Source organism: Patella vulgata, chromosome 6 (genome assembly GCF_932274485.2).
Source record: "Patella vulgata chromosome 6, xgPatVulg1.2, whole genome shotgun sequence".
NCBI classification, from domain to species: Eukaryota; Metazoa; Mollusca; class Gastropoda; family Patellidae; genus Patella; species Patella vulgata.
The window spans coordinates 26,561,437-26,584,319 of NC_065884.2; the positions used below are offsets into that span (position 1 = coordinate 26,561,437).

General features: G+C 38.9%; 1 protein-coding gene across 1 annotated transcript; it reads left to right on the top strand.

The window, feature by feature from the left end:
- Positions 1 to 8,959: 8,959 nt before the first annotated feature.
- LOC130013231 (uncharacterized) lies at positions 8,960 to 22,883 on the top strand. Its single transcript, XM_056102021.1, has 5 exons — positions 8,960 to 9,031; positions 16,909 to 17,092; positions 19,616 to 19,770; positions 20,736 to 20,786; positions 21,295 to 22,883. The coding sequence occupies exons 1-5, from the start codon at positions 8,977 to 8,979 to the stop codon at positions 21,783 to 21,785; spliced, it is 936 nt and encodes a 311-aa protein (XP_055957996.1). The 5' UTR covers positions 8,960 to 8,976; the 3' UTR covers positions 21,786 to 22,883.

Consider the following 22,883-nt stretch of genomic DNA (forward strand, 5'->3'; position numbering starts at 1 on the left):
CCCCCAGTTCTGCAACACCCGGTGAACACAGGGATGGAACATCCAACCTCCAGGTCAGCGAGCCAGCATCTTACTTGGCCATCGTGGCTCCATATTTGATACGTAGTAAATATAGATCGGCCTACAATTTATAAATTGATCATAGTTTTAAAGCACAAGCGAAGTTGCGTTTTGTGTAATCCATATGGCGGGGGCGTAATTTGTGTTGGATTGCCATTCACAGGCGTACGAGTCGGGGGGGGGGGATTTATATAAACTTTGTCTCTGTTCCCAATCCCCTCAATTTCTGAATATTGTTTATATAACAAAAAATAAAAAAAAAAAATTTAAGGCGATCATCAAATTTTTCGGGAAGTTGCCGAATGATGAAAAAAATAAATTATAGTGCATATAAGGGGAAAAATATGTAAATAATTCCTTCCCGTAAAATGAAGTTCCCGAAATCCGGGGCTTTTACTGGGGTGGGGTGATGCAATTCCAAACTGGGGTTCAGAGTTTTAGAAAATCACACAACTCTGATTTTGATTCGGGGTGTCTAGTTCTCATACTCAAAATGCAGTTCCAGAAACTTCGCTCCACTAGTCGCTACTTGCCGTTATTTTTCGAGATTTTACGACGGTTATTTTGTGACGAATCCCGCGTCTATGACTGAAGTTTTTACCATCAGCTGATTCATTTTTTTGAACGATGCCGAATTTGATTTTATGAACTGCATGCAATTCGCATTTTGTTCTTTGTTCTGTTGTCAAGTGGATTTCCGATATAATTGCATACCTATAAATGACTGATTGATTTTTTTGCAATATTAGCAAGATTCGATTGCAGACGGTGACTTAGAAGATTTCAGCACAGAGAAAGCGTCCATGTCGACATCAAGATGTATGTAACTTATGCAAAAAAATAAAAAAGAGGTGGATTCTGATTATTAAGCACAAGGGCACTGAAGTGGAATTTTCCCCAGTAATAGAATTATCAAAATGAAATGGGGTTTAAAAGAACCAATCCAAAAGTAAGGTTAAAGTACTTTCTGTTAATTTTAAGTCGCCATCTTTATTGATACAGAACGCATTAAATGATAATTTATTTCTATCCATGAACATCGAGCTGAAGATGTTATCTAAATAATCTAACCTAGGTTTGGAGAGAGAGAGAGAGAGAGAAATGGGGTTTAACGTCCCCTCGACACAACTATGTCATTTCGGGACTAACATATGGTTTAATTTTATTTCAATAATTCGCTTGCGCATAGGGGTCTTTAGCAGTGGGAGGAAACTGGAGGACCCGGAGAAAACCCACGAGGTTGGACAGGCGACCCTACTCCTTGTCACGTACAACCGGGGATTCGAAACCACGCCAGTCGACTCAATGACAGACTTTATGATATAGCGCACGCACGCTAACCATTCAGCCATCCACCCCCCCCCCCCCCCACCTAGGTTTGGTGTTTTAATCTAAATTACTATATCACATAAAAAAGAAAAAAAAAATGACCTAGAATTATGTATTTTGGTTTAATTTGCTGCTGAACTCAATAGAATAAAATATTATTTCTTTAAAACTTTAGGGCGGGAGGGGGGGGGGGGGTGACGAATGGTTCACTGTCTCATAAGGTCTGTCATTGTTTTTCAACAAATTTCAAAAGAAACTATTATGTTCTTATATTTCACCGATTTTTGCATCCTCTGATACATTCAAATTAGTCATGGATTATAAATCTATAATTTATTTGGTATTAACAAAGATCAAAATACATACAGTTAATAAAGAAAAATCTGCTCGGTTAAAGATACATTATGTTAGATTTATATAAGAGGTTCTCGCTATAATAGTTTAAAAATAGATAATGAAAAATGAATATGTTTAAAACTTCAGTTAAATTATTTCATTCTGAACGGTGTTACGACCGTTTGAATAACAGTGTAGTCTCGATTGTCATTGCTATCGTTATTATATGATAATAACAATATAGTCTCAATTATCCACTTTAATTAAATATTAACTGGCAATGTTACTGAGAATTGTTTATGTCTTTATTAATAATTTATATAAGATTTGGTTCCAAATATTTGGACAGATTTGGCTCTTACATAATGCGTCTGTAACAAAATACTAGTGAGTAAATAATTCTTATTATAGGCCTGCAGCCAAAATTTCTAGCGTGAAGTTCCGCTACATGGTCCTCCCAAAAAAACAAACTATGCATTTTTGGAAAGCTTATAACACCAGGAAAACAAATCAAGAGAGTTCCAAGCAAAAAGTTTGCACTAACTCGATTTAGGGCCAGGTGAAAATTGTGATATATGCTATATGTATACTAATAATTGTGAAGTTGACATAAAATTAAATATTGGTGTAAACACCTGATGCCTTCATACTATGCAAAGAATATGCTATTGGTTAAATTTTGATTTAAAGCAAAATGCAGAAATCATAAAGAACAGGGGAACATACAGAATTTCGTAAATCCATTTAATGGTAAAAGGAGTTATCTCCCTTTATGGAAAATATCAATAATCATTGATAACAGTATTTTGTTTAAAGAATTTATTTGATAAACTGAATAGGATTTAACTACAGACTAGGGCGTATATAAGTTTAATTATTTTTTTCAGATAGGATTTGAGGCTAAAGGTCTAACAAATATTTAACCTGAAACATAGCATCTACAGATATTTAGTTTTCTCACTAAAATAGATATGGCCAAAACTAAATAATACTGTAAAGGGAGTGACAATATTGTAATGAAGAGAAAAAAATCAAATGGAGTTTAATGTCTTACTGTTCTGCACCAACCCATATAATGAAGATGAGCATACGTCATACATGATAGTTGGGGAGGGGGCATTGTACGTGTACAGCTAGTATGTACATGTCATCATCAGTGTGCAAGGGAGCCGCGGTGACTCAGTAAAGGGCTGGCTCACTTATCGGGCGGCCCAGGGTTTGATCCTAGTCTGGCGTGGTTCCCCGTTGTCCGTGGCTCACTAATCAGGAGATCCGGGGTTTGATCCCCGTGTTGACCTAAATAGTTCCCCAAACTTTCCAGCTTTGTTTCACCTTGTCAGTTGTGCAGGAAGTAGGGTGGGGGCTGTGATGGGCAGCGTCTAGTTATTTGGATGGAATATATAACTGAGGTCCCGTGCACACGTTGGCGTGCACGTAAAAAAACCCTTTAAATTCAAAATAAAGTGTAGACCGTAACGTTGCTGTTTGGACAAAATTCCCCCTACAGCATAATGTATGGCGGGCGTATATACATCTTCAGTATCCCGGTTGATACTGAACAGTTAGGCATTAAACTCTATTTGATTTTTTTTCTCTCTTCTTTACAATTGCCACTCCCATGCAGTATTATTTAGGTTTTGCCATATATCTATTTTAGTGAGAAAATTACATATAGATGCTTTGTTTCAATTCAAATATTTAGCCCCAAATCTTATCTGAACTAAAAGTTTACAGATATATTAGTAGAAATACCGTTTTGGGAGAACTTATATGCCCCCCCCCCCCATCCCCCATATTCCTTGAACCGTCCATTTTTCGGGCAGTGTGTAACAGTTTTTCGGGCACAAGCATCAGAGAATGGGGAATGCGGCCATAATTGTATAATTGTGTAATTAATTAAAAATAAACAACCATCACAGCTTTGTGGAAAATTCATTTTAGTTAATGATTGATTACTCAGAAAATTACCCTTTTCTCCAGGTTGTTGCACGCAAGTAACTATTCTATTAAAAACAAAAAGGCTTGAATTTAACATAGAAGTGAGTAGAAGTAAGACTTCTAGAACGTAGACTTTCAGAAGAAGAAAACCCTGCTATGCTCTATACTGTTCCCAGGGTTAAGAGACCCGCGGTTGCGAGGGTAGCGATGGATAACTGAACAGTCGATCTTTATTTCAAGTCCATCTCATGTGTGTAGTATCTATGACATATTAGGTAATTAGAAAAACGACGGGATAGATTTTTATGTATACCCTTTCCTTGTGCCCCTTATCCATCAAATAATTCATTGCTATGGCCAGTTGAAACAAGCGGTTGCTATGCAAGATATGCCCACATTTTGTAAGAAATTGACGGGGAAGAGGTTAAATCAAAAGGGCTATCCTATCATTCAAGATCATTGGATCCTTAACATATTTAAGGTTCATCAGAATGGGACAACAATGGTAGCCCCCCCCCCACATGGAGTGCCTACAAAATCCGTACATATTTCAGATTTTGCGTGAAAAGCAGGGGCTATAGCTCTAGAATATAAGGTCTGATGCTACCAAAGTCGAACTGATCCAAGAACTTTTGATCCTTAACACACAGTTGAAGTTCATAGTGAAAGGTACACAAACTTCATTTATATACTATTCAAAAAAAGTAGGGGATATTTGATTTTGGGGGCATAATACTAAAATATGCAAATGACTACGAAAAAAGTCACTATAGAACCTAACAGAAGAAACATTTCCAGTAACATGTGACGCCCAAACGCACCAATAGCTACCGCATGGAATGCAGGTGATGCTTGGGATCATCATGGGGGTCCAACCCAAGATTTGCACGACTCTGACTTTGAATGTTACAGTCATTGTGGCATTGAATTCCAGGGTGGAAACATCAGTTTAATTGTTTTAGTGACCAGAAAACAAATTTTGATATGCGTCGGCTTACCCAAAATGAAAGGTTACGTGCCCTTGGCATGCTACAGATCGGCACAACACAGGCGGTTGTGGCGCGGACGATGAATGTTTCTCAGTCTGTCATAAGCAGGCTATGGTCCAGATACCGTGATACACAATCTGTACAGGACAGACCACGCTCAGGTCGACCAAGGGCGACAACTCAAGCCCAGGATCGATTTATCCGTACCTTGGCCTTGAGAAATCGTGTCATCACAGCAAATCAGATCAGCGCTCGTCTTCAAACAGACACTGGTGTGAGAGTGAGTGGCCAGACGATTCGGAATCGGCTGCATAGGGGTCACCTTCGCGCCCGACGTCCTCGCGTGATCCCTTGTTTGAGAGATCATCACATTCAGGCAAGACGTCGTTGGTGTAGGGATCGTCAACACTGGGATAATCGACGCTGGAGCAATGTGATTTTTTCAGATGAGTCAAGGTTCACTGTTGATTTTTTGGACAGACGTAGGAGTGTGTGGCGTCGTCGAAACGAGCGCTTCCAAGACGTTAACGTCATCAGACATGATCGATTTGGGGGTGGTTCTGTTATGGTGTGGGGAGGCATCACTGTTGCTGGAAGAACGGCTTTACATGTTGTTGCAGGGCGTGTTACAGGCCAGTACTACCGGGACAACATCTTGGCAGTCCATGTTGTGCCGTTCGCACGACGTCATGGCCGCCGTTTCATCTTCCAGGATGACAACGCAAGATGTCACAGGGCCAGGATCGTTACAGGTTACCTCCAACAACAGAACATCACCACATTACCTTGGCCAGCACTGAGTCCCGACCTCTCCCCCATCGAGCATGTCTGGGACATGCTTGGACAGAGGTTACGTCAACGTCAACAACGTCCTGCCAATGTCCAAGAACTTGCTGCTGCGTTGCAACAGGAATGGGACAATCTGGACCAAAATGACCTTAGACGTCTCATTAGGAGTATGCCACGTCGGATCAATGCTTGTTTGGCAAACAGAGGAGGATTTACCCGTTACTGACTTGGTTGTGATGCTGTGGTAACTTTGCTGTTTGACCCCGGGTATCATTTTACCCTCATAATGGTCAGTCTGTGCCTTACTTAGTCTAACGATCATTTGGAATAAATCGATGAATGTGAACTTCATTTCATTTTGTCATTTGTTTCTTCGTCAATTTCATTAGGTGACTTTAATAACACTTAAAAATCAAATATCCCCCACTTTTTTTGAATAGTATATTTAACATTTTGCAGATGCGCAAGCAAATGGAACTCACCCATGAACTAGTGATACTCTTTTTTATTTCATCTAAATCGGATAAAATTGTGACCTCTAGATGGTCTACAGTCTGGGTATTACATGATTTTATTATACTATTTTCGAAAAGGGGAGTGGCTTTTTGACGGGGAAGTTTCGGTCCGATTTTGCGGAAATAATTATTGTGTAACGGTGATATATTTAAACAGTTTTGAAAATAAGATACAAATTATGATCTCTAGAGGGCCCGTAAGCTAAAAACGTGATGTTCCTACAATCAGGGGATCAGAATCCAGAAAGTTACGGTCCAATACGAGCCAATATTGAAGAAACCCAGATCTTTGGGATATAAATATATATTTTAAATTTCATCAAAATTGGGTAAAAAAATTTGAAACGCTGCATGGTCTACAACCTGGGTATTACGATCAGCCTTGTTTACATCTTGTGACATTGGCGAAATCTGCAGATGGCCTTAGTATTTAGATCTAAACTGAATATTATATTGATGCTTTTAGGGGAGCGGCCATTTTGTCGGGCAGCACGGTCTCATTTTCAGGAAATGTGAACACAATGGTGTAACGGTGATATATTCGAATGCCTTTTAAATCGGATAAACATTGTAACCTCTAGAGGGACCACAAGCTAAAACGCGATTTTTCGTACAATCAGAGGCTATAATCCAGAAAGTAACAATCAGATATGAGCGAATATGGAAAGAAACCAAATATACATTTCAAGTTTCATCAAAATTGGATGAAAATTGTAACCTCTAGTCTAGAGTGTCCATAAGCTAAAAATAATAAACGTACATTGTAAGTTTCATCATGCATTATGCATATATTTGTCAAGTCAGCATCACAGGATTAAACCACCACAGATTGTGTTTTTATGGTAAGGGAGTTAAAATGAAATAAAATTTCACTTCATTGCTGAGTAATTTTATTAGCCAGAAATCGCTTAGAAAGCGTCTCCGACGATCTGGATCCCCAAGAGCTTCCGGGGCCTAGGCGCCCCCTGGACCCTCGATCGCCTAAGACCTAGGATGGTAGCCCCCCCCCCCTTATCAAGAATTGCTTCCGCCGGCCCTGAATCTACTTAAAATCGGAGCAATGACATATGGAGTTGATTATGGTCTTGTCATATTAATAATTAATGTCTAATTAATAATTTATATAACATGTAAGGCCCAAAGACAGACCTGCAATAGGCAGATTCAGCTCTTACATAATGCCTGTTTAAAAGACAATAGCTGTTTAGTTAGAGAAATATTCGCTCAAGGAAAACCTGAAGCGTAAATGGGGGTGAAACATGTATTTTAACTTCGTGGCGAGCAGAGGTTGTTAATAACTTGTAAATTTGCTCGTGTAGAGTTAGCTTCCGAATTTTTTATTATTGTTAGAATGGAACACCTAATTTAATCGATTATTTTTTTCTGCCTGGACCAATGCTGCCCAATGACTTATTATCTCGTTTATTTAGTTCGGTGCTTCCCCACCTGTTTGACCAGTGGTCCCTCATTCCCACCCTTCCCAATTTTTTTTTAAAACAAAATCGTTACATGATATACTTTATTTCACTGAATACTAAACTATTAGTATATTTATATCAAATAGGGGTATTGATCTCAGTAGGATCCTTGAGGATGTCAAGGTAATGATCAAGAAGACGAACTCTCAATACTCGAAGACCCTTCAACTGAAAAATGACACTTCAGGCCCGTAGCTAGCCCAAAAATGTTTGGGGCGGGGGCAAGAGCTTCTTGGGGCGCCGATGGTTCTTCTGGGGGCAACGAGGTACCAACACCTGACGGTCCACGTCGAACGGCACCGTGGATGTGCTCCCCCGCCCCCCACCTCAGTAACTATTTGAAAATAGAGTTTGCACCTGAGGAACTATGAAAATGACGGAAAATTTCAATTTTAAGGCTGAATTTTCGATATTTGCGTATTATGATCTTTTGATATAAACACTATAAAAATTTGAAGGAAGGAATACGACTTTAGCGTACCTATAAAAATATATGAGAAAAACGAAATGTTCGGAATCGGGTTGAACTTTGAAGATTATCACGCCGGGAGCGGGCTTGAATCAATCTCATCCCCATTGTGAATTTGGAGTGGAAAATGTCCTACAATCTCCAGTTGGCTTTGCTATAGTAGATTTCGCCCTGGGCGTTATGCGCGCCCCTCCGGGATGAGGCACCTCAGCAATCATGCCGTTTTGGGCGCCCCATTGATCAAGTCGTGAGTGCTCAACCAGTCTCACTCGGCATTATCCATTATGTGCGGCCCAACAATCATGTATGGTCATTATAAGGCGCCCCATCAATCATGTCATTATGGGTGCCCCTCTGGGATAAAGCACCCCACAGATCACGCCGTTTTGGACGGCCCATCAATCAGTGTCGCTTGGTCTTATAGGCGCCTCACCATTTGGGGGCGCCTCATATATAACGACATAAAACCAAGTGACAATGGTTGGGCGCCCAACGTGATATGGGGACGTTGGTCGTTGGCTTCGTATTGCGTCCAATAGAAAGGGCGGCTTGGGCGCAAGGGAACTGCCAGTCTTGCCTACCCCCCCCCCCCCCGACGCTAGCTACGAGCCTAGACAGAGCATAAGGCTGCAGGAGTGACAGTCCATACGAAATCACCCACCCCCTTCCTTGATGAGCCATTCCTCCCCAGTTGCCCTTGCCTCTAAATTCCTCCCTAAAACTTTGCAATCCCCCTTAGGGAAACATTGATCTAGTACAAATGTTTGAACAGAAACGATATTGCAACTGCAAAATTTAACTTTCATTTATTTCTTGTTATTCCCACAAAGTACAACATATGAGATTCGCTATTTTTTATTACCAAGACAGCAGTACTATTGCATATTATATTATAGTAGTTGATATTGGCAATGTCATTATGACTTTATTAATTTCAATTAATTTTGAAACCCGCCAATTTGACTCATCGTGTATCCGTGCAGTTCATGCAGTTCAACAGAGGTCAAAGTTTAATGTATATTAGAGAATAAGATATATGATATTAAACAGTTAATAAAGTCAATATAATCAAGATGGCGAAAATTGGATTTATATTTATTATCTCTCTTGTAATGGGCACAGTCTGCGGTAAGATTAAAAATTTTTTTTCCTATTTAACAGCCATCTTTACAACTTATGTTATTGAGGTCGCATATAATTTTGAATGATCGTAATAAAATTCGGTACGTATCCTATTCTCAGATATATGAAAATATGACTTTTCCCTTTAGGACTCTTATTTAATCCCATGTATTCAATTGATACCCTATGCATTGATACCCCATGTATTCAATTGATACCCTATGTGTTCATCAAAAAACACATGTGGTATATATGATAATAACTAGAGAAAGTTAACCTATTTAACCCTTTCTATTCATTTGTTAATTAAAGTGCGCAGAAGCCACCATATATAATGGTATAAATCTAATCAGGGGAATATTACTGTTAGGATTCTTATTTAAACCCTTCTATTCAATTGATAATTAAAGTGCACAGAAACCACATGTGGTATAAATAACAATAACCAGGAGAATATCGGGAAGAAAATTACCGTTATGATTCTTCTTTAACCCTTTTCTATTCATTAAAACTTTCATAATAAAAGTGCACAGAAGCGACATTTGGTGTGGTATAAAAGATAATAATCAGGGGAATATTTAGTGTGGTATATAGCCGGGGATTTTTTTATCGATAATTAACCCTTCCTATTCAAATAATAATTAAAGTACGCCGAAACCACTTCTAGTATGTTGCAATCCCCCTGACTGTTAGCTATAAATCCTGCCTTTGCTATATATTATATCCTGTATGGTGGCCCATGGTTATCATAATAAATGTGTAAAAAGTCCACCACAAATATTAAAAACTGTAAAAATAAATTTGAATGGAAATAAAAATTCGCTAAAAAATAACAAAAAAGAAATCGAAAATAAAAACTAAATTAAATTAAATGAAATAAAAAAATAATTTAAATTAAACATGCATTATGCAAGAGCAAAATCTGCTTATTACAAGTCTTTCTTTAGGCCTGAAATGTTATCTAAATTATCAATTAGACATTAATTAACTTATCCAGACCATAATAAACTCTCGATGTCAAGGCTAGCCTTCGATGTAGGCTGGATTAGATTCCTATATGCCGCTAACGGCCAAAGATAATTAAATCAGAAAAAGTGGATAATCGAGACTATGCTGTTTGTATTAATGATTTTAATAATGATGACCGAGAATATGCAAAAATTTCACCCGCTTCTTTCAGGGCATTACTGATCAAGAAGACGAACTCTCAATACTCGAAGACCCTTCAACTGAAAAATGACACTTCAGGCCCGTAGCTAGCCCAAAAATGTTTGGGGCGGGGGCAAGAGCTTCTTGGGGCGCCGATGGTTCTTCTGGGGGCAACGAGGTACCAACACCTGACGGTCCACGTCGAACGGCACCGTGGATGTGCTCCCCCGCCCCCCACCTCAGTAACTATTTGAAAATAGGGTTTGCACCTGAGGAACTATGAAAATGACGGAAAATTTCAATTTTAAGGCTGAATTTTCGATATTTGCGTATTATGATCTTTTGATATAAACACTATAAAAATTTGAAGGAAGGAATACGACTTTAGCGTACCTATAAAAATTTATGAGAAAAACGAAATGTTCGGAATCGGGTTGAACTTTGAAGATTATCACGCCGGGAGCGGGCTTGAATCAATCTCATCCCCATTGTGAATTTGGAGTGGAAAATGTCCTACAATCTCCAGTTGGCTTTGCTATAGTAGATTTCGCCCTGGGCGTTATGCGCGCCCCTCCGGGATGAGGCACCTCAGCAATCATGCCGTTTTGGGCGCCCCATTGATCAAGTCGTGAGTGCTCAACCAGTCTCACTCGGCATTATCCATTATGTGCGGCCCAACAATCATGTATGGTCATTATAAGGCGCCCCATCAATCATGTCATTATGGGTGCCCCTCTGGGATAAAGCACCCCACAGATCACGCCGTTTTGGACGGCCCATCAATCAGTGTCGCTTGGTCTTATAGGCGCCTCACCATTTGGGGGCGCCTCATATATAACGACATAAAACCAAGTGACAATGGTTGGGCGCCCAACGTGATATGGGGACGTTGGTCGTTGGCTTCGTATTGCGTCCAATAGAAAGGGCGGCTTGGGCGCAAGGGAACTGCCAGTCTTGCCTACCCCCCCCCCCCCACGCTAGCTACGAGCCTAGACAGAGCATAAGGCTGCAGGAGTGACAGTCCATACGAAATCACCCACCCCCTTCCTTGATGAGCCATTCCTCCCCAGTTGCCCTTGCCTCTAAATTCCTCCCTAAAACTTTGCAATCCCCCTTAGGGAAACATTGATCTAGTACAAATGTTTGAACAGAAACGATATTGCAACTGCAAAATTTAACTTTCATTTATTTCTTGTTATTCCCACAAAGTACAACATATGAGATTCGCTATTTTTTATTACCAAGACAGCAGTACTATTGCATATTATATTATAGTAGTTGATATTGGCAATGTCATTATGACTTTATTAATTTCAATTAATTTTGAAACCCGCCAATTTGACTCATCGTGTATCCGTGCAGTTCATGCAGTTCAACAGAGGTCAAAGTTTAATGTATATTAGAGAATAAGATATATGATATTAAACAGTTAATAAAGTCAATATACATCCTGAATTATCATCTATCAAGATGGCGAAAATTGGATTTATATTTATTACCTCTCTTGTAATGGGCACAGTCTGCAGTAAGATTAAAAAAAAATTTTCCTATTTAACAGCCATCTTTACAACTTATGTTATTGAGGTCGCATATAATTTTGAATGATCGTAATAAAATTCGGTACGTATCCTATTCTCAGATATATGAAAATATGACTTTTCCCTTTAGGACTCTTATTTAATCCCATGTATTCAATTGATACCCTATGCATTGATACCCCATGTATTCAATTGATACCCTATGTGTTCATCAAAAAACACATGTGGTATATATGATAATAACTAGAGAAAGTTAACCTATTTAACCCTTTCTATTCATTTGTTAATTAAAGTGCGCAGAAGCCACCATATATAATGGTATAAATCTACCAGGGGAATATTACTGTTAGGATTCTTATTTAAACCCTTCTATTCAATTGATAATTAAAGTGCACAGAAACCACATGTGGTATAAATAACAATAACCAGGAGAATATCGGGAAGAAAATTACCGTTATGATTCTTCTTTAACCCTTTTCTATTCATTAAAACTTTCATAATAAAAGTGCACAGAAGCGACATTTGGTGTGGTATAAAAGATAATAATCAGGGGAATATTTAGTGTGGTATATAGCCGGGGATTTTTTTTTATCGATAATTAACCCTTCCTATTCAATTAATAATTAAAGTACGCCGAAACCACTTCTAGTATGTTGCAATTCCCCTGACTGTTAGCTATAAATCCTGCCTTTGCTATATATTATATCCTTGAATGAAAATTTTTTTTTTTTTTTTTTTCTTTTAAATCGAAAAGTGAAATGAAAACTAAAATACACATACATGTCTCTACGTGGCCCATCGTTATCATCAGCCCATCGTTATCATTCAATCGGAACTGTAATCGAACGCGCCGAAACCAGAGTTATTTCCCTTTTCTTCGCGGTCATGTCAGTCAAAAACTTTTGGCATCATGAAATATGAATAGAATTGGAATGGATCGAAAAAATGAAATCAGGGCGCGCCTCAAAAAGAAGATGTCCAACAAAAGAACCGCAAAAAAGGGCATTTTTTAGTGAATCTTTATTTTCATTCAAATTTATGTTTACAGTTTAATATTTGTGGTTGATTTTTTACACATTTCTCTATGATAACTATGGGCCACCATAATCCTGTCGGTGAAAGCAGTAACTTATTTTTAATCCGGAATACGGTACTTACCTTACACCCAAGGGGATATTTTTCACACATTGACTGATGGGCCACAAATTTGATCCACCTAAATCATCCCAAAACTGGGGGGTAAAGATAATAATGACTATTCCTACCCTTAAACATGAACGTTCCACCTGGAAAACAATTTGACCAACCATTTAGGGATAATTTGTCAACTAGTTACCTCTTTTTCAAGAATCTCGGGCAATAGGACGAACAACTCACAGAGACAGCTTTTTGATCCAGGGGATATGCTAGAATGCACCACATCGCATCTGATCTTTCAAAAAGCCCCTCCTCCCTCCAAAACCCCATAAAAATAAACAAACACCCCCAACACATGCAGTTCCAGTTTTCACTGACGGTCCACCACATTCTTTTTAAAATGTCTTGCGATACCCCCCCCCCCCTTTATTATTTCTAGCAATGTAACCCCTTGTATATTTATATATTTAATTGGATAAGAAAGAATTCTGGTCATGTTAGAGAACGTTTGTAGTCTGTTAGAAATATATTTTGAATGTCTTGACCTTGACAGCAGGTACTTTTATGCAGACTGTAAAGGTCCGTTCATACTACATCCGTATACGCATCTGTATCTGTAAATACGTGCGTGAATACGTACTGGTATACTTTAGTTACTTTTAGAGAAAGGGTTCAAATAGAATCCGGCACGTATTGTGCACAAAAACAACTGCGTCCGTTAAGCCGGATTGATTGCTCCCAGAGCGTATTTTTGTAAAGTGCGTCCGGCATTTCGGCTAGTGAGCCGAGCTTTAGCCAATCAGCGAGTACTTTCCCCTTATTACATCATCTCTCCAAATAGAAATTCAATCCATTCCAAGAAAAGCCTGGCCTTGTGTGCTGTGGATTTGTGTTGTCTTGTGAAGAACATAACATGGACAAGACAGAGGAAATATTGTCTGAATTTGTCCGGACGAAAATACAATTCTTGCACCAGGTTGTGGTTTTCTCCATATTTCTTTCTTCTTTGTAACAGTTCATGGACCCCTACTCTTTTTTTTTCTTTCGTCTTTGGGTCCACAAATACAAAAGAAAGACTTCCTCTGTGTCACTGTCAGACTCAATGATTGCAAATGACAATATGTTATCTCTGACAGACAATTCAGTCCTGAAAGCCGGACGTTTTCGCGTTTTCTATTTGAACGGCAAAACGCGGATACGGATGCGATACGTTTATGGATGCGGATGTAGTATGAACCGAGCTTTACACGTGATCCACAAGAGGGTTGTTTCAATATGTATTAGTTTTTTTTGTTGAAATAGACCCAACAATTCTAATGTTATTTCCGTGGTGAGAATCAGACAGTTAAATAAAGTGTTTAAACTAAGTAGGTGTATGTGGATCCAAGGCACATAAAACAGACGTCAAATTCAAATTACAACACGATAAGCGCTTTAGTATCCCTTTCTATGATTAATCGTCCTAAGGCATTGACTATAAATATCCATGGTGGGGCGGGTGGCGAATGGCACAATGCGTGCTCTTTAGATCACAAGGTCTGTCATTTAGTCAAAGGGCATGGGTTTGACCTCACAGAAGATCGCCTGTCTAACCTCATGGGTTTTCTTCGGGCTTCAAATATTATATTAACTATTATTTAACATGCAATAACATGACAAACAACACAATTTAACCAATCATAGCTTTTCAACATTATATTCATTTTTCATTACATATTTTTGAGAGAGAGAGAGAGAGACAGACAGACAGAGAGAGAGACACACAAACTATGTCATTTCGGGACTAATACATGGTTCAATTTTATTTCAATAATTCGCTTGCGCGTAGGGGTCTTTAGCAGTGGGAGGAATCCGCAGGACCCGGAGAAAACCCACGAGGTCGGACTCCTTGTCACGTACAACCGGGGACATATTTTTGAACTATTAATTCTAACATAATGCATCTTAATAACAATGTGAGAAAGATAAGCCCATCAAAACTCAATAGATATTTATTTTGCACTGATGGCTGCCTTGCAAATTCCTTTAAAATGAACTGATGGGTTTGAGTAAATTCAATAGATATTTATTTTGCACTGATGGCTGCCTTGCAAATTCCTTTAAAATGAACTGTTGGGTTTGAGACAAAAATAAGTTTTGATTAAATTGAATTTTTTATTTTTATTTGTTGTCTTGGCAAAAATAAATTTTGATTTGATTTAATTAAATTTAATGCCTTAAAGGAGCTAAATCGCTAATATTTTGGACCTAGAAATTGGCACAGATGGGTCGCAACACGTATAATAATGTAATATGAATTTATATAAACTGTTTTACATTCAATCGTGTCCGTTTTACTGTTAATGGTCATCAGTTATGTTCTGCGAAATACGCCAGAAGTCTCAACCGCAAGTCAGTTTCTAGCGTCTGGTTATTCCAGTCAACACCGATATTATTTATTGCGCATGCTCTCCAAATAAGAACATGATATCACCGTTTGACATGACTTGTGGAATATGTCTAGCCTCATTTTTTTTAGCACCTTGTTACAAATGGCGCTGAAACGCATTATGGTACACGATTCGTGTACCAATGGTAAAATGTTTATTTTGTCTTAAATATTGGATATCAGAAGCCCATCTTTTCCAGGTAAGATCACAACACCAATGCTGATTTAAATTGCAAAATAATTCGTGTTTTCAATGTCGAAGATTTTGGATGATATTGAGTTACGGACTTAGCTACTTTAAATTGTTTTGTGATGTGTGTACAGTGTCTGATTTAGGGGGTCTCGGTCACCAGCGTCTATTGCATCACCCTCAGCTTTACACAATTGTATTTTAAACACACTTCATATCCCTCTAGTCGTAAGGATGGGGTGTGTGTGTTGGGGGGGGGGGGGGGCGTGAGGGGGGTGTAAGTGGAATAAAAAACCAACACTGTGTGTATATTTGTCTACAGTTAACCTTTTATATCCACAGATAGAAGAGCAAATATTGAAATATAATTAATAGTTAGGTTATTTCCACACCCTTTACTTAATTATCATCTCATTAAAATAACGCCAAAAGTATAATTATAGTTCTAATTGCCTAATCAGTTCTAAATAAATCAAACAAGTTTAAAAATTATTAAAAGGCATCAATACTGTGTCTGTCGTTGATATCTTAGGGATTGCATTATTCACACGTTATCAGCACTCGTCCAGTTGGTACCTTCCAAAGGTACGGTATAATGGTCTTTACGTTCAAATCTCTAAATTTTCATCTACAGAATAATCTTCGCTTAAAGTATCTCGAAAAATGGAATGAAATGAAATGGGGTTTAACGTCCCACTGTTCTGCTGCGACTGGGCTAATGAAGACAGCCATACGCCATACAGTGTGCTATGAGGGACAGCGGCGCTACGTGCACGCCAATGTGTAACCGGGACCTCGGTTTTCGTGCCATCCGAAAAACTAGACAGGTGTTTTTGTCAGGCCCTTCGTCCTACACCACTGACAAGGGGAAGCCACGACGGAAAATCCGATGAACTTTCTCAACCAACACCGGGTGCGAACCTGCGACCTCCAGGCTAGCAAGTCAGTCTTACCCACCGGGCTCCAGAAGTATCTCGAACGGTTTGGATATGTTTTTCAGCCGACTGTTACCATTTATTAGGATCGACATCTTTAGGGACAAAAGAAACCCACAGATCTTTCTAAATGAAAATTAGATCGAATAGTTGTTCCATCAATAATTAGAGTAACGCACCAGATAATCCCAATTTAAAGTAACCATGCGTGGTTTGCATTTTTTCGAAATTAAAAAAAAAATGTCCCGGTTTGGATTCAATCGGATTTAAAAACTGACCGACCAATAGATTGACGGCAACTAAAGATAGCGGCGCTCTTGTTACATAAGGAGCAGCATGAACTGATAGATTTTTTTCGACTGATATTCCAATTGCTATTAGAGATTAAGCTGTCACAATATTCAAGTTTTGGGTTCTATTGCGCTAAAATCACCCATAATATAATATCCATTAAAACCATCGTCCTGTTTTTATTCCCATCACTAATGTACGCAATTCTTTTTCAGGTTACAGAAGTAATCAGAATTTTTCTCAACCAGAAGTGATAACAACTCCAAATTTCCCATTGCCCTATCCGTCTGACGCGAGTTTAAGTTGGGCGTGGTCTAAGCCGACAGGAAGATGGGCGGTTTTGTTTGAAGAATTTGACATACATTGTATGGATACATTATACCTGAAAGACGACTCAGCGTAAGTTTATATTTTAAAACTGCTTGTTATCTGTGTCATGGATTAGTCGGGGTATGCTTACTCTTTATAATGTTAATAATAAAAGTTGAGCTGTAACCAAAGACAAAGAGTGGACTTTCCTAAAGGAAATCGTCAAAATACTAACACCCAATTGTAATGACCTAGTAATATCTTTTGGATTTTCTAGCGAGGTTACCTCGTGTTAGAGGTGCATGACGGAGTGTCTGCAATCAGGGGCGGAATAAGGGATCGACTGCTGTAGGCGGCACGTTCCGAACGGCCAAGTCACGGGGGTTCGAAGGACTTCTCAGAGAAAATTTTGAAATTTACATTGCCGGAGTGCGGATTTAGATACATACTGGAACCGATGAATTCGTTCCCCATATCTAGCCAAAAACAAATGAAATTGGGTTTAACCTTCTGTTCTTCTACAAAAACTGGATATACGGACGGGCAATGTGCCAAGACGGAACATCGTTTCTGCCTACTCGTCTTTGAGATCCTGATGTTCAGCTTGGAAGTTCCTCGGAATTTTCCGGTTAGGTTTCCAGTTGTCAGTGGCGCGTATAGTCGTATGGATGGGACGTAAAACCGAGGCGTGCACGTGGAATTTGCCGTATCACACTTCATTAACAAAGTTGGTTTAGAAAAGTAAGACATTAACCCCATGGACATCTTGATAGTACTATAAGCATCTGACATTTCCGTGTGGCAAAGCATCTTAAACAGAATATGGGAAGCTTATTCAAACCGTACATTAAATTTTCACGGCTTTCCTGAACTCATTACTGATATGGATTTATAAGCATTTTTGGATTTAACGTCCTACTTTTCTACTTCGACTGGACTAATGAAGATCGGCATACGCCATACAGTGTGCTACGAGGTCAACTTTGCACGGACAGTGGCACTACGGCATCTCTTGTATGAAATTTCAACTGTCAACGGTTCTTAGAGTTATACGTCAATGTGTACACGGGACCTTCTCTTATATCTATTCCAGCTGCCAAGGGATATTTTACGTCCATTTGTACACGAAAGACTGTACGTTGTCCCTTATTGCCAGGCCCTCTGGCGGTGGTTCAGTGGGTAAGGCGCTGACTCGCTAACAGGTTCGGGGTTAAATCCCGGTGTTGACCGAGAAAGTTCTCCATGGTTGGAATTCGATATAAGAATAGGCCGTAGCCCTCATAGCCCACTCACTACGCTACATATATTTCATATATGGCCGTCGTCATTAGCCCAGTCGGTGCATAGAAGTAGGGCGTTAATCCCAATTTCATTTCGTTTCTAGTACTTATTACAGGAACCATATAAGATACGGATATAACAAGTAGTAGATATAATCTTATTTACTCACTTGATATCCGAATAAGCCGTATCTCATATATTTCATAAGTAAAGTCCGTCCTTGTTAACGGGAAAGCGGCATCGTTAGGATTCCAAGCAGTTTCCGTGAACTTAATTCAAACGGTTCTGTTCATGGGCTTTGGTAAACCGTCCTGCAACACTGACAAGGGGTAGCCACGCCCGTACAAAATTTTTTCCGGCAACAACGGGATCGAACACAGGACATCCAGGTTAGGGAGCCAATGTCTTACTAACCGAACCACCGCGGCTCCTCAGTGATGTGCTATTTCCACTAGAGCGGGGAATAAAAAATAAGAATAGGCCGTACGCTGCTGCCCGAGCAAACTTTTTCCCCGTAGCACACTGCATGATTCATGCTCGTCTTCATTGTCCCAGTTAGTAGAAAAGGGTAGACGTTAAACCAAATTTCATTTCTTTGACTAGACTACGGTTTTATATTTTGTTTGAAAATATAACTAAGTTGTTAAAAGGAGGAACTCGTATCAATTTTAAAAAACTTCTGGATGACATTTATGCTGTTTAACATTAAATCGTGCTAGCTTTCTATGAGATCTATAGATTATTGAAAGGAAGAATAGCTTTAAATTCCACAACAAACATCTAATTTATTTTGTTTGTGCAGCTATGTATTTGTGGCAATTTTTGGATCAGGCACGTTACTGTCTTGTTGTTGTTGTTCTTCTACTTTTTTGCGGGGCGACGCTCTTTCAAAAAAAAAAAAAAAAAAAAAAGCCCAAGGCTCAGCCAATTCACGTACGTTATACGATCGACATGGAACTTGGCATGCTTGCTCCTTGGAAAATTGCGCTTTGATTTTTTATATAATGTCAGAATACCAAGACGAATGCGATTTGTCATAATTTGTTTCTGGTACACAGTGCGTTTATATTTGTTTTATTGTTAGCCACAAAATTGTTGGCTTGGTAGCCTAGGCCTATGCTATAAAATACAAACTAATTGGCTAATAAGTATACCTCTTAAGATCTTAATATTCATTTAGTGGTATTTAGTAACTGGGTAGAATAATAAACTATAACACATACTTATGGAAAACAGTTACTTATTTATTTGGGCGACGTTTCGATCTTTAGACAAACTATAATTTGTTTGAAATATTTATTTCCTACAGCTTCGTTTTATTTGCACTTTCAGTGGTAAACAACTACCCTTTGACTGTAATCAAAAGCTAACAAAGACAAGAGCTTATTATACTAAAGGATCGAGTCTTATAATACGATTTACTTCATCTCATGAGTCTGAAGCCCGGAAAGGATTCAAAATAAGGGTCTTGTATGGCAGAGATAAAGGTGAGGACATTTTACAAAAATATTCAATGATATATATTGCAGTTCCTTTATTAACCAAACACATCCTCCCACTCATCCATTCATGAATTTGGCCTGATAACGTTTCTCGTATTCCAGGCATGATATAGCCCGGTTCAATACAGATTGGTCTCTCATTTCGAAAATCATCCGACTGGAGACAACGATTACTGCCTGAATTTATCATTTTTTCCCCATTTAATATTAGCTATATCGCTACGCATCAGAAGTACTAGAGAACACCTAGCTGCTGACGAGTACAATACCATAAAACAACGCCTCGTGCATTTACATATGCATACAAACCGTGATATGTATTTTGTAATATACTTAAAGGAGCAAAACCGTTTTGATTTAAGTCAAAATAAAGTATTAAATTAAATTAAATTGGATTAATGTCACTATTCTGCGTAACCCCTTACGTCACCTGGTGTAGTAAATGTGCACTTCGTGAGACCCAGGTAGCGCACGGCGTGTGTCGGTAGGAGAAGAGAAAGGGGCATCATTCGTTTGTGGAGGTTACCGTCCACTTTCACCTACGATATCGTCGACGAAAACTTGCATGGAGAGCCGAATGGTTAGCGCGTGCGGGTTGTATCATAAGGTCTGTCATTAGGTCAACTGGCGTGGTTTCGATTCCCCGGTTGTACATGACAAGGAGTAAGGTCGCCAGTCCAACCTCGTGGGTTTTCTCCGGTTTCATCCGACTGCTAAAGATCCCTACGCGCAAGCGAATTATTGAAAGAAAACACTGAACCGAAATGAACTAGTTTCTATCGAGTGGACGTTAAATCCCATCTCTCTCTCTCTCTCTCTCTCTCTCTCTATCTCTCGTCATTAAAGCTTCTCGTGAAACACAAATCCACCTGTAAAATTCAGTGGTATTGATTGTTTTGTAATTGTGGTTGTTTTGAACTTGCGAACTTACAGATGTTTTATCTTTACAGATGATCTGAAAAGTCAAGTTTATGAACTTAAAAACGGAAATAAAGACGGCGGTAAGTTTCAATTGGTTGTTACATTTGGAAATGTCCCATAATCTCTGACGTTCATGCATTGGTTTTAATCAGACATAAAACCAGTGTGGCATCGGAATGTCTCATTTGCTCAGATGTTGGGATGCGTTGATAATTTACGTGATCACAACTAAGTCAGCAACTAGGTGACCTTGATTCAAACTCAAGCGGCTGAGTGGTCTCGTGCGCTTTAGCCGCTTTAGGTTTGCCATTGGGTCAAGTGGCGTGGTTACGTTACCCATGTTTGTACGCGACAAGGAGCGAGGTTGCCTGCCTAACCTCCTAGGTTTTTTTTTGCGAATCCTTCACTTAGGTCCCATTGATAAAGACCCCTATGTGCAAGCAAAGTATTGAAATAAAATTGTAACACGTAATCACCTGGTTATTGTCGTGATATAAGAAATAGTTTAGGTTGGGCATACAAATTTTGGTTCCATACATTGCTTGAAATGAGAAGGGAAACAACTCTATAATAAATATTTTCTTTCAGACGGTGATCACGTTTACACCCTCCTTTATGTGATGTTGGCTCTGGTCGTCTTAATAATTGTTGGCATGGTAGTATCAGTAATTATCATCAAGCGACGAAAGAGACCAGGTAATCAAACGGTGACCGTTTCCGTCGCAACAAACCATGTAAGGAAGGGTTCTGGCGTGTCTTACAAACGCTCCGCGTCGACGTCGGATTCAATGGATACAACTACCACTACAACAGAAGTCGAGATTTGTCGAAGTAAAGTGCAACAAACACCCAGCCAAAGGTCATGGACAACGAGAGCAACATTGACCAATACACAAAATGGTGTTGTTGATAATGTGTACTCACCGATGGAAAACATGGCGCATTATCAGAATCAGATTAATCGACCTTTATCACCGGTACTTGAGTACGACCCTCTTAGTAAACCGGTGCCTAGCTCTGTCCGTCACCCCACTACAATATCTGGCTACGAATCTCCTGTCATAAATGTCTCAAAATAGGTTCTTTAAAACCGTAATCCACATACAACAACTGCACCGCTTTTAAAGATGCATAGTCTATGTAATTTTCCAAACCTATGTCTGGGTTCTTGACAATATTGCCTAACTCTCGTAGCGCTGAACGAAGTTGTAATTTAACATGCACATAAAACTGGCGTAAATCCTAGTTGTTGTCTAGGGCGAACTGTTAGTTACTGGAATCTGCTACCAATATACCGATATAGGGAAAGTCTTAGGCTATAGTTGTACACAAGATAGAAGAACGGATACTACTTTGCTTTTGGAACGTCCGTCGACTTGACGAGTTTCAGTGGATTACATTGATTTGTCATTTTAAATTTTTGAACATAAATGATTGCCTATTCAAGTAGCAATATTGTTATATATAGGGGATATTTGTCGTTTACGCATTCGTGAAAATATAAGTTTTCTTGCTTCTCGATGAAATAAAATATGTTATTCACGACAAAACGACAAATGTTCTATATATTTTATGATTTTACAATCATTTTAGGTAAAAACAACATGGACTACTGCTAGCCAGTGGAATAACACTTTTATTTCACTGATAAAACGCGGTATTCCACTACTGATCATAAAATAAATATTAATATTTGTGACTGTGGTTTGTTTGTTTGTCTGTCTGTCTGTTCGGGATTGGCGGCTATACTAGGGCTGTCCCGAGGCTGAAATTTGGTGCAGAGGGGTAGGGTAGCTCGGACGGGGAGTAATATAGCCTACAGGTCAGTTTGCGATAGCCTACCACCTCCGGTTAGGGAGTTATAACCCCTGAGCGAAGCCGGGCATTCTTCTGGTTAATTCATAAATACGAACCACGCCAAATCGGTACACGGAGTTAAAACACGTATGTTTGAAAACTCTAATTTTTAAATTCGTTTGTGTACAGCAAATAACTTTAATGGACGTTAAATTCATAAATATACGTTCTGATTTATTGTATTGATAATGATAAAAAAATATGCTCAGTCTATGAGTTTGTTTATTTTATACGATAAGGTTGATTATGTTGTTTTGTTTTTTTAATTCTGTTGATTTGGTCAATTTTATAATTATGAGCACCGCATAAGTATTTTTGTT